The sequence below is a fragment of the Macaca nemestrina genome, chromosome 10, assembly GCF_043159975.1.
Source record: "Macaca nemestrina isolate mMacNem1 chromosome 10, mMacNem.hap1, whole genome shotgun sequence".
NCBI lineage: Eukaryota > Metazoa > Chordata > Mammalia > Primates > Cercopithecidae > Macaca > Macaca nemestrina.
In genome coordinates, this window is record NC_092134.1 from 120,089,433 (window position 1) to 120,102,366 (window position 12,934).

A 12,934-nucleotide genomic window follows, 5' to 3' on the forward strand; every position below is an offset into this window, starting at 1 on the left:
ATTGGGAGCTACTTAAGAGCTGGTAATGTGTCCTTTGCCTTAATCTTTAGAATATTAACAGAGTCAGTCACATAGTAGGTGTCCAAATGTTCTGTGAATAAATTAAAGGACACTTCGTTGCTCAACCTACTACTTTCTGCTAATATCTCCATGACTCTTTACTTCAACATCTGTCTGCTTCCAGCCCTCCTAATTTGGACAGACTGTTTGAATTCTGTTCCCAGTCAGCTTCCTCAGTAAAGGGGAAGGGTTGATGTTGCCCCTTGTCGTGGTCTCAGTCCTTCAAATAAATATCCTATTGAGCTCCTCCTGCTCCTGGCCAACCCCAACACAGGCCAGCCTGAGGCCATCAAATCCAAACCAGCGCCTTCTTTATGGAAAGAGGATTCACATCTTGGCAACCTTGATGTTGTGACTACTGTTTTAGCAAGTTGGTCCCTGATAGATCAACTATCCTATAAGTGAGAAGTTAATGGTGGGAAAGATCAATTCACTGGGCCCTCTCTTCATGTGCGCACTGTGTGTTTGTGTGTGTGTGTGTGTATAAAATGTTACATATGCTATATGTATATTGTCATATATATATACATCATTTTCAGCCCCTCTTTTATTTCTCTGGATGTATCTATATCCAGATAGGAGAGGCCAGTACCCAAGCACTTTGCCTCCCTAGAGGCCATTAAAAGCTCTTAAGTGGTCAGCTGAAATTTTTGATAGCCCTTTATCCAAATGACACCTTCTCGTAAGCAAACCTTTACCTGTAGCAGCTCTACCTAGGTCAAGGACAGGTCTGGAAAGCCTAAGGGACTGCTCTACCTATGTTTGATGCATATTACCCTAGGTAACACCACTGTAATGCACCTTAATTCAGCCTTGTCTGCTTCCTTCCAATACCTCAATGACATATAAGTACAATGACAAATGTTAATACTTAGTAGGGTAGAGCCCATCTTCCTACTAAGGGGGAGAAACTCAGACCAGTTGAGAAAATAAGCCATCTAAGTAGTAGGCAAAAAATCAGGATAGTGGTGTCATTGGAGTTAATCACGTGAGCATTTTAAAAAGAAATTGAATGGTCAATAATAATAACAACATAAAAGAAGAATAAAAAGAATTAAAAGTGTCCATTTGATATGGCAGCCATGAAGGTATTGGGAACCTTAGTAAGAAAAGTAAAGATAAAGTGGAGAGGATTGAAGGCAAAATTCAGAGGGTTAAAAAATTAATTGGAAATCAGAACATGGACATGGCAAGGAAAAACTACTCTTTCAAAGAGTTTTACTGAGGTGGGAAGGAGTTTAGGAGAGCTCACTAAAAGAAGGAGCTTTTTTACTATTGTCTTTTCATTTTTAAGAGAGTAATGAACTAGACATTTTCAAAGACTGAAGGGAAGAAGTGAAGATATAGGCAGGATGGGGCAGTTAATGGAGAAGATTATTACAACAGATTAGCAGGAACATGTTAAGTGTCCAAGTGTGAAGACCAGTTCAGCTTGAAGAGTATTTGGTATATAGCTCCTTTACGAATGTAAGAAAAGGATCTGAATAGATTCAGGAAAACTGACAGGTAAAAAACAGGAAGTTGATGAGTTCAACATCTAACAGCCTCTGTTTTCTCTTTGAAGGATAGGGGAGGTCATCTTCTGAGAGGGATGGGGACGAGAACAAGGCAGAGCATCGTGAAGGGAATGAGGAAGATTTAGAATGAAAGAGGAAAATGACCAAGCGTCAAGATTCAGATTTTTCATTTACCTTCTTCCCTAGACACATGAGCATAATTTAGCTTACTGTCCTTAATTTTACATTAGGAAAACTTCCAGGTAACTGTAAGTAGAAAAAAATATTATGTTAAATTTCAATGTTTGAATTATAGTTGGAAGAAACAGAAGACAACTCAACTTCTATCTGGAGGTACCTGCCTAATACTAATCCAGGTTTAGATCTTCCAGAGTTCATTTTTTAAGGTTTTATTTTATTTCAATAGGTTTTTGGGGAACAGGTAATTTTTTGTTACATGGGTAAGTTCTTTAGTGATAATTTCTGAGATTTTGGTACACCCGTTACCCAAACAGTGTACATTGTATCCAATGTGTAGTCTTTTATCCCTCACCCCTCTGCCATCCTTCACCCCAAGTCCTCAAAGCCCATCATATCATTCTTATGCCTTTGCATCCTCATAGCTTAGCTGCCACTTATAAGTGAGAACATAGGATATTTGGTTTTCCATTCCTGAGCTACTCCTCTTAGAGTAATGGTCTCCAACTCCATCCAGGTTGCTGAGAATGCCATTATTTCATTCCTTGTTATGGCTGAGTAATATTCCATGACGTATATATACCACATTTTCTTTATCCACTCACTGGGTAATGGGCATTTAGGCTGGTTCCATATTTTTGCAGTTGCAAATTCTGCTGCTATAAACATGTGTGTGCAACTGTCTTTTTCATATAATGACTTCTTTTCCTCTGGGTAGATACCAAGTAGTGGGATTGCTGGATCAAATAGCAATTCTACTTTCAGTTTTTTAGGGAATCTCCATACTGTCTTCCATGGTGGTTGCACTGGTTTACGTGTCACTAGCAGTGTAAGCATGTTCCCTTTTCACCACATCAATATCTATTTTTTTTTTTTAACTGTGGCCATTCTTGCAGGGGTAAGGCGGTGTCTCATTGTGGTTTTACTTTGCGTTCCCCTCATGATTAGGGACGTAAAGCATTTTTATTAACTATCATAAATATCAGCATTTTTAAACCCAAAGAAGTCTTGAAAATGTGGGGATGGCCCTGCTGCCATGGATAAAATTCTAGAATCCTTACATTTGGTACTTGTGGTCAGGAATCGAACGTGTCTTTTTCCATCCATCTGTTCCTTTCTTTCAAACTATCTGGAGTCCCCAGAGTCTTGAGCTCTTTGGAAAGTTAGTATTTACTGATGAGGCTGCTTTTCCTCCCCTGCATTGAGGGTTCGTGGTGTACTCACATGAAGCAATGAACTCCCTCAAGTAGTTTACCACGAAAGCATCACAGTTAAATTAGACTGAGATTTTAGTGACCTTTCCTATTTTTTTCTTGTCTGACAGAATAAAGGTCTAAGAATGTTCAGAAGATGAGCTGGATATGGATGAAAAGATACAGGCTGAGTGTGTCAAAGTTTCCATTAGGAAAACAGAAGGTTTCTTGCCAAATAGAAACACACAGAAAGAATGTTCACTGCATTTTCACCCCTCCCCTCTCACTGCTGCCTCAGACTATTGCCAACTGCATTTACAAACTCTTTAAGAGTGGATCTGAAACAATATCCCAAAACTAGAGGAAGAGTCAAAAGTGTTCCAGATAAAGCACTTTGTCAGAATCAAGGGTTTGAGATTCATCTCAAATGTCTTCCACTGGCTTTGGTCCACCTGGCCTCAACTCCAGTCTCTCCATCACACAGTCCTCTAGGGAGAAGAACCTGTCTCAAGCCCCGGAACATGTGGCGCTTTCTCATTTCTGTGCCTTTGCTCATATTGTTCCTGCCACTTAGAATGCCTTGTTCACCAAAAACATTCCGCTTATCCCTTTAAAACCTCACTCAGACTATCTTCCTTGTCTTTTGTGACACGTTGCTTAACGCTTCCTCTCTCTCCACCCTTCACTCCATTTCCTACTGTGCTGATCCTCTGATTGGTGCAAATCATGCCCTTCCTTTATGTTCATGTAGCATTTTGTGCATAAGCTCCTTATAGCTAGACAGTGTGTTGCACCATTTTTACTTGTTAATGCTGTGTTTCCTCCCTTCACTAGACAGTTGACCCTTCAAGGGAGTAGGTCATGTTTTGTTCTTATGTCCTCAGTGTCTAGCATAATGTCTTGCTTAGAGTGGATGATTGCTAAATGCTCCTGAATGAATGGATGAAAATCTACCAAACGTGTACCTAGCAAGTACAAAAAAGAATGAGCCAAGATGGGTGGATCACCTGAGGTCAGGAGTTCGAGACCATCCTGGCCAACATGGTGAAACCCTGTCTCTACTAAAAATACAAAAATTACCTGGGTATGGTGGCACGTGCCTGTGGTCCCAGCTACTCAGGAGGCTGAAGCAGGAGAATCGCTTGAACCTGGGAGGCGGAGGTTGCAGTGAGCTGAGATCTCGCCACTGCACTCCACCCTGGGTGACAGAGACTGTCTCAAAATAATAATAATAATAATAATAAGGGAAAAAAAATAAGCCTTACGTGTGTGTATAGAGAGAGAGGATAGATAGATAGATAGATAGATAGATAGATAGATAGATAGATAATCTTTATGGTTCATGTTCATTGTCTCAGTAAATCCTATAACCCTTTGAACGCCCCCCTCACCATTTAGTTATTCTCTATATTCATCGCTAAAAGGGTCAGCTGGAGGGTAAGGTTGGACTGCTTAGTCCCACAGCAGAGTAGCCATTCAGGCCAGGTCCTCCTGTGCATGGCAGCATGGCATTTGGGTCACGGATACTCAACTCAAAGTGAGGTAATTATGTGGCTGTGATTGCTGAGTTCTCTGATTATTGTAGATTAGAGCTTACTGTCCGACTGAATTATCTGTCTTTTTTGACATATTGGAATGATCAGATTGACTGGATAGATATCAAGCGTCTGCTTTATATTGGCCTGTATGGATTACTTCAGTGGGCCAAATGGACACCCCACCCAGGATTTCTTCATTCTTTGACATGTGATGATTTGTTATAAATTTTTACAATTTTACTTAAAAATTGGGGAGGTGAGTGGGGGAAGTCTTTTATCGAGAAGGAATCACTGCCATTCTGTCAAATGAAGTTTGGTTATTTCTTGCAAACATAACCCATAGATGGGAGGTCTCTATAAGACAAGCCGTGACTGCAGAGAGTGAATAAATCACATTTTGATTTGGTATTTTCCCCAGCTTCAAACCAGTTATTTTTATTATATTATCCAACCTTCCAATGTTTCTGTTATTCAGGGAAAATAATTGAGAAATAAAAAGAGACTACTGTTGTGATTTAGAGAAGATTTTTTTCTACCATGTAGCATGAATTTCTTTGAGATGTTGGCTCAGATGTTTAAATGGATAGGGCTTTTAGTAACCGTTTCATTTATAAAATAGGTTACACAGAACTTGGTGTGATTTTATTGAGCACCAAGAATTAACTTAATTTGTTGAAGATCAATATTCAAACAATATATATCATAGAACCCTGAAAGTACACAGACCAAATTCCTTTTATGCAATGACCATCCTTACAAATACTTTAGAATTTGGGGGTGTAGAACATTTGCCATCATCTCTAGTGTCTCCCATCCTCTACTTGTTGCGGTTTTTTTTTCTTTGGTTCGCAGAAATATTAGGAAAAAAGATAATTTTAAAAGTATATTTTTGCCAATTGCAAATGTATAGTATTCTGTCTTCCCTGGTTCTGATCCAGCACCTCCCACCCACTCTAACTGTGTTGTTTGGAAAAGTAAAATAAATGCCACAAAATGTTGGTAGAGTTGCATTTCTACACAATTTATCTTGGTTTTTGTAAGGCCCTTTTAATGTAGTAGGCTATGCCTTCTTCTCATGGCTACATTAATTATGTGAAAATTTATGAACTGATCTTTAATACAATGTTGTTGTTAGAAGGACTCTTTTTCCTAGTAAGGGTATAAGAAAGGAAATAAACACTTGACCACACCATCTCTACTAAGAATGCAAAGAGCAGTAGCAGCTGGTCTTTATTTTAAAGTAGAAATCTATTTACTGATCATTCCATGCCATCAGTTTGTCACCATGTTGAGTAAATAGTGTAGTAGTAAGTGTGACTGTTTTTATGACCTCTCCTGTTGTGTGGCTAACACTGTATTTTTGTTTTCTGCAGGCATGAAACCAGATTTAAACAACGTATGCTGGAACTGACGGATACAAACAACATTGCCTACTTATTCCTCTCAGCTGCCAACAGATGGCTGGAGGTCAGGACGGTACGTTCATTTCATGATTTCGAAATGGAAACCAAATAGAGAAGACGCCTGCTGCAAAGAGGCAGACAGTTGTAAAAATTAGCCTTCCACTGAGATTCAGCACTAGCTTCACATTTTCTGAACTTTAAAATAGCTCAGGTTTGTTTATGTTACAGATGAAGTTTGTCATAATGTTTTAGCTAATGACAAGACAAATAGCCCAAAAAGCAAAATTTCATTTTGTGTTCATTAGTCTCTAGATCACATAAGTTAATGGAATGGCAAATATTTGTATAACTTCATTTTTTTTTTCCAAAAGAGTACATTTGGCAAGTGAACAGATGTACTCATTTCCTTTACCGAGTTGGTCCTGCCTGGAAGGATGGCAACTTTCTACGTTTTAAGCCAGTGGAGGGTCATGTTAGTACAAAATGTAGAAAACTACAGTTAATCATTTGTTGCCTTCTGTCTTGAATAATGTAGAAGAACAAGCACAAGCTTTGGCATCACACAGACTTGGTCTAGCAAGTTAATTTTAGTCCCAGTTCCTCATCTATAAAGTAAGAATGTGTACCTTGTATGGGCATTGGATTAAAAGTAACATAAATCCCCTACTACACTAATTGGCAAATGCATTCAAGAAATGTCTTTTGAATGCATGCATGAATGAATAATGACTGGTACCTGCCCTGGTAGGGGGTTCATAAGCCAGTGAGCTGCAGTATCAAGTAGGAGAGATGAGAAAGACATTCCAGAAGGCAAGGAATATAGTTTGTAGTCCGTACAGTCCGGAACATGGATAAGCTACTTTGGTGGTAATGGTGAGTTGAGTGTAATTTTTTTTAATAGGTATTTGCCAGTTTTGAAAAGAAAAAGCATGTTTATCTGTACTATAGGGAGAATCTTATTTCCACTAATTGCGTTTCAGTAATATATAGGTTTTCTTTCAAAACACAACAGAAAATAGAAGGAAGATGGTAAAGGGAATTTAATAGGGTAGAAATGAAGGAGCCCAAGTTAAAATCTGAGTAGTTGATTGATGGATACAGATTAACCTAGAATCTTAGACATCCTTGTGAGCTTTTGTTATCATGATTTCTCACTGGTTTATAGAGATTATCTACAACTATATTAGTCATTATGTAGAAATTATTCAACAGCACCACATAGTTATTTTTCACAAAGTTTTGATAGAAGTATTGTTTGCTGATAAATTCCCTCAAGGTAGCTGTGACCGTTGGAAGAAGGCGGGGCAGAGTTTCTTGGGAATTACATATAGATAAATAAAGGCAAGTGAAGTGTTACTTAGGATTTATCACAAAACCAAAACATTATTCCCAAACCCTATCCAAACCATAATTCCATAATTCCTTGTTTTAATTCCTTGTTTTGATATGTGAGTGTCTGTGTGTGTAATTTCTGTTGTTCTATACGGGAAAAAAATCATATATGAAAAATATAATTACTGATGAAATAGCTTACTGAAAGAATATCCTGAAATCATAAGGGAGAAATGTTAGCAGTTAGCTTTGTATCTGGTTTTCCTGAACTTGAAGATCAAGTATGTCTTTTAGGGGCAAGCATATTTGCCTTGGACTTGAGGTGAGAGTCTGACCGACTCCTGTTTCTACTCTTTAGCACTTCCTGCTGTCAGGTTAATGGATAAGTGTTGAACAAGAATCTTCAAGCAAACCATATGCTCTGTTCTCATAGCCAGAAGACAAGATATTAGAGCCTTAACACTGCCAAGAAAGGGAAGGTCAGGAAAAATTAGAAAAGAACAGCAGCCAAACTCAGAATGGTTTTGTTTAGTTTGATTCATAACCCAATACTTTAACCCCCACGTGAAAAAGCAGTTGAACCTGCCTAAATATAATAGAATCTATATCTTGAATTCCACCTGCAAAAACCAAAATACTGACACTTGAAGCAGGAAGGGCAGAACAGGCCATTCATTTGGTTACTTTGTAATACGTTTGTTACTCTTTGCTTTATGTGTATTAGAATCCTTCCAAGATTTGCAATCTAGTCTTATTACTAGAACTCTCCCTTAAAAATTAATACAAAAGAATAAGGAGTATTTTATTTTCATTTCTGGTGGGCAAAGATATATTTTGGCAAGAAACATTTGTTGATTTATTGCAAAGTTCCAGGCATATCTGCTGACAGAAGTCAAGGTTCAAGGTCCTTTGGGTATGATTTGCCTCCATCCATTGTATTTCTATGTCAGTAACCTTATGTGGATAAACACTTGTACACACGCACACATCCACACTCCTCTAGACAATCTCAGAGATCCACTGTGAGACTAGTCAGATTCACTGTCGCTCTGCTCTTCTGAGTGAACTGAGAGTTTTCATTGGAACCAGGTGTATTTAAATGTAAATACTATAATCCAAGAACATATGCCACAGTAGGAGTGTTAAATAAGGTAGATGACTTCTCCTGGGAAATAACCTTTTCTCTCAACTGTGCACATATAAATGACCTCATTACTACTGTGTTTCTGTGGGCATATCCACATCACTGGAGACAGAATTTTAGTTTGGAATAACTGGATCTTGTGTGAGAAAAATGAAGTTGAGATATAGGACCTCGGAGACTAGGGTGTGAACTGTTCTCTACACCCCACAGCTGGATATATTCTGCCTCATAAGTCACTTTTTAAAAAAAGTAATAAAAATTTCTATTTGGCCCAGTACATCTGCATTGATCTTATCTGTGGTATGGACACGACCCCCTCTTTGTCATATTACTCAGTAAGTTCACATAAATATCTGCTTCTAGCAAACATTCTTAGAGTTCCCAGAGCAGGAACGCAACCAAAATGGTACAAAGAAGGTCACTTCATTGGGCATAAATTAGAAGAGGCAAGCAGGATTTCTTCACACAGATTTCACCAACTCTAATTCATGGACTCAGAGCCATAATGGAAACGGGAGAAAACATGATATCATTGCTTTCTGTGGCTATGTTTCCCCTCCCTTCCTCTTCATGCCCAGTTTTAACTTTCCAAAGCCATGTCACTGCTGTTGACAGAAAACCTCAAGAAAGAAGAGAGAGAAACCAGAGTAGAAACACCTTTTGTTGAATTCGGGAAGTTCCCTGAACCTCATCCAATTTTTGCTTATATATATATGTATTTTTTAATTATACTTTAAGTTCTGGGATACATACACAGAACCTGTGCATTTGTTACATAGGTATACACATGCCGTGGTGGTTTGCTGCACTCATCAACCTGTGATCCACATTAGGCATTTCTCCTAATGCTATCACTCCCCTAGCCCCCAACACCCTGACAGACCCCAGTGTATGATGTTCCCCTCCCTGTGTCCATGTGTTCTCATTGTCCAACTCTCACTTATGAGTGAGAACATGTAGTGTTTGGTTTTCTGTTCCTGTGTTAGTTTGCTGAGAATGATGGTTTCCAGCTTCATCCATGTCCCTACAAAGGACACGAACTCATCCTTTTTTATGGTTGCATAGTATTCCATAGTGTATATGTGCCATATTTTCTTTATCCAGTATATCATTGATGGGCATTTGGATTGGTTCCAAGTCTCTGCTATTGTGAACAGTGCTGCAATAAACATATGTGTGCATGTATCTTTATAGTAGAATGATTTATAATCCTTTGGATATATACCCAGTAATGGGATTGCTGGGTCAAATGGTATTTCTGGTTCCAGATCCTTGAGGAATGGCCACACTGTCTTCCACAATGGTTGAACTAATTTACCCTCCCACCAACAGTGTAAAAGCGTTCCTATTTCTCCACATCCTCTCCAGCATCTGTTGTTTCCTGACTTTTTAACGATCGCCATTATAACTGGCATAAGATGGTATCTCATTGTGGTTTTGATTTGCATTTCTGTAATGACCAGTGATGATGAGCTTTTTTTTTTTTTTTTGAGACGGAGTCTCGCTCTGTCGCCCAGGCTGGAGTGCAGTGGCCAGATCTCAGCTCACTGCAAGCTCCGCCTCCCGGGTTCCGCCATTCTCCTGCCTCAGCCTCCTGAGTAGCTGGGACCACAGGCGCCACCACCTCGCCCGGCTAATTTTTTGTGTTTTTTTTTTTAGTAGAGACGGGGTTTCACCGTGTTAGCCAGGATGGTCTCGATCTCCTGACCTTGTGATCCGCCCATCTCGGCCTCCCAAAGTGCTGGGATTACAGGCTTGAGCCACCGCGCCCGGCCGATGAGCTTTTTTTCATATGTTGAGATAGAGACACGAAAAACCCTTCAAAAAAATCAATGAATCCAGGAGCTGGTTTTTTGAAAAGATCAACAAAATAGATAGACTGCTAACCAGACTAATAAAGAAGAAAAAAGAGAAGAATCAAATAGATACAATAAAAAATGATAAAGGGGATATCACCACTAATCCCACATAAATACAAACTACCATCAGAAAATGCAATAAACACCTCTACGCAAATAAACTAGAAAATCTAGAAGAAATGAATAAATTTCTGGACACATACACCCTCCCAAGACTAAACCAGGAAGAAGTCAAATCCCTGGATAGACCAATAAAAAGTTCTGAAATTGAGGCAATAATTAATAGCCTACCAACCAAAAAAAGCCCAGGACCATACAGATTCACAGTCGAATTCTACCGGAGGTACAAAGAGGAGCTTGTATCATTCCTTCTGAAACTATTGCAAACAACGGAAAAAGAGGGACTCCCCCCTAACTCATGTTATGAGGCCAGCATCATCCTGATACCAAAACCTGGTAGAGACACGACAAAAATGGAAAATTCCAGGCCAATATCCCTGATGAACATCATTGCAAAAATCCTCCATAAAACACTGGCAAACCGAATCCAGCAGCACATCAAAAAGCTTATCCACCACGATCAAGTCGGCTTCATCTCTGGGATGCAAGGCTGGTTCAACATATGCAAATCAATAAACATAATCCATCACGTCAACAGAACCAATGACTAAAACCACATGATTGTCTCAATAGATGCAGAAAAGGCCTTCGATAAAATTCAACACCCCTTCATGCTAAAAACTTCAATAAACTAGATATTGATGGAATGTATCTAAAAATAATTGTTTATGTTTTTTTTAATACTATAGAGCTTTCTTTTCTTTTCCCAGTCATGTTAAGTAAGAGTTAAGACAATCATGATTTATCCTCTTTGCGCACACAGTTTTCCCTACGGAAGATCTAGCCTTGCCCACCATATTCATTTCATATTCATTTTGAATTGGGAAAAAAAAATAAAGACCATAACACACTCAAATCATAAAAGGACAAGAGACTAAAAGAATAAAATAATTTGGCTGGTAGATAATTTGGCTGGTAGAAAGCGGCTAGACTGTGGCTGGCCACCAGACTTGCTTTGGCAGCAGAGGGGACTGTTTTTCCTCTGGGTGCCAAGTGAAGCCGGCCATGGTTGAGTGCAATGTGTCACTACAGCCTAACCTCTGAATGCTGCTTGCGTCCTTTCGTTCAGCACGGTGTTTTCTCTTCATCCCTTTGCACTAAACAATTCCAGTTCTTTGGCATTGGTGTTTTCAGTTGCAAAAATGGAGTAACTTTATCTAAAGGCTGTCTTTCCAAGGCTTTGTCTTGCTGTGTGGTGAAAGGATAAAAGAAAATTCACATCAAGAAGCCAAAAATAAAGACTTTAGAGTCAACAGGCTAAAGTCAAAATGGTCTTTAGGGTGAACTTGCACAAGAGTCTATTTTGTGAGATAACACTGCTTTTCTGTGTGTTCACAATTCAACGACAGACAGGGATACAGTGATCTCGTAATATGGAGGTCCTAATATATTCTTGCAGATACCCAGTGGTACCATAATGTGCTCCTGAGTGCTATATGAAGGAGAGGGATCACATACTTTTCAGTTGCTATTAACTATTTACAAGGCTGCTTTATAGAGAATTACAATTTTCATTATAATTCCAAATATAGATAGATGTCTTTGAATCACTAGAAATCTGAAAAGAGGCCTCTCTTTTGACATGGGAATCTTCTGGTGGGGAGTATTGAATTCACAAAATTGATGGAAGTTATAATTTACTATTCTACAGATAAAAGCCCTCTTTTGAAAGTAGATAATTCATCTATGTTGTAACTTCTGTTTCCTAAGTTCAGTCTCCCGTTTCATTGTATCATTTGGATGGAAGGTGGTTTTCACTGAGTAGATTGCTTAGGATGTGTAAGGCTACAGCAGTAGAATAAATGCTATTAGTGATCCCTAAGTATTTGCTGTCCTCTGTGAAAGTTATGCAAACCATCTGCTTCTCCTTTCTTAGTTTATTGCCTCTAAGCTGTTTTGCTACTCACATATTTGCAGAGGAATGGAAAGATGTAACCATAGGGTCACTTTATGGTTCATTAAACTTATGTTTAACAGTAAAGGAAGTGAAAATCAGAGACCTAACAAAAGCATTTTTTTTATTTTTATGGTTTTTTTTTTTTTTTTTTTGAGATGGAGTCTCGCTCTGTTGCCCAGGCTAGAGTGCAGTGGCACGATCTCAGCTCACTGCAACCTCTGCCTCCCGGGTTCAAGCAATTCTTCTGCCTCAGCCTCCTGAGTAGCTGGGACTACAGGTGCCCGCCACCACACCCAGCTAGTTGTTTGTGTTTTTAGGAGAGACGGGGTTTCACTGTGTTAGCCAGGATGGTCTGAATCTCCTAATCTTGTGATCTGCCCGCCTCGGCCTCCCAAAGTGCTGGGATTACAGGAATGAGCCACCGTGCCTGGCCACAAAAGCTTTTATGTTAGTTATTAATTTCACATTCCTATACTACTGTAATATTTGAAGAGAAGTGATTGAAATTTAGTGATTTTGCTGTATATTTTTTGAAAGGTATAGTACAAAAAGGGGCTTCATCCCTTATGCAAATCAAGATAAAATTCTGATCAGAAGTCTCTAAAATATTTCCAGTACTTTAGAAAAAAAAAACCAAAAAAACAGTTTTTAGCAGTGGTAATAATCCAGCAGTGAGCTGGAAAGTGTCTAGTTA

General features: G+C 38.9%; 1 protein-coding gene across 4 annotated transcripts in view; it reads left to right on the forward strand.

Annotated features, from left to right (window-relative positions):
* LOC105492191 (ATP binding cassette subfamily C member 9) overlaps nucleotides 1-12,934 on the forward strand; it is a 140,633-nt gene that overhangs the window by 102,733 nt on the left and 24,966 nt on the right. For all 4 annotated transcript variants that reach the window (XM_071072075.1, XM_071072073.1, XM_071072076.1 and 1 more), the window contains one exon: nucleotides 5,859-5,961. In XM_071072075.1, the coding sequence (XP_070928176.1) occupies nucleotides 5,859-5,961 (103 nt within the window). The remainder of the gene's footprint in view (nucleotides 1-5,858; nucleotides 5,962-12,934) is intronic.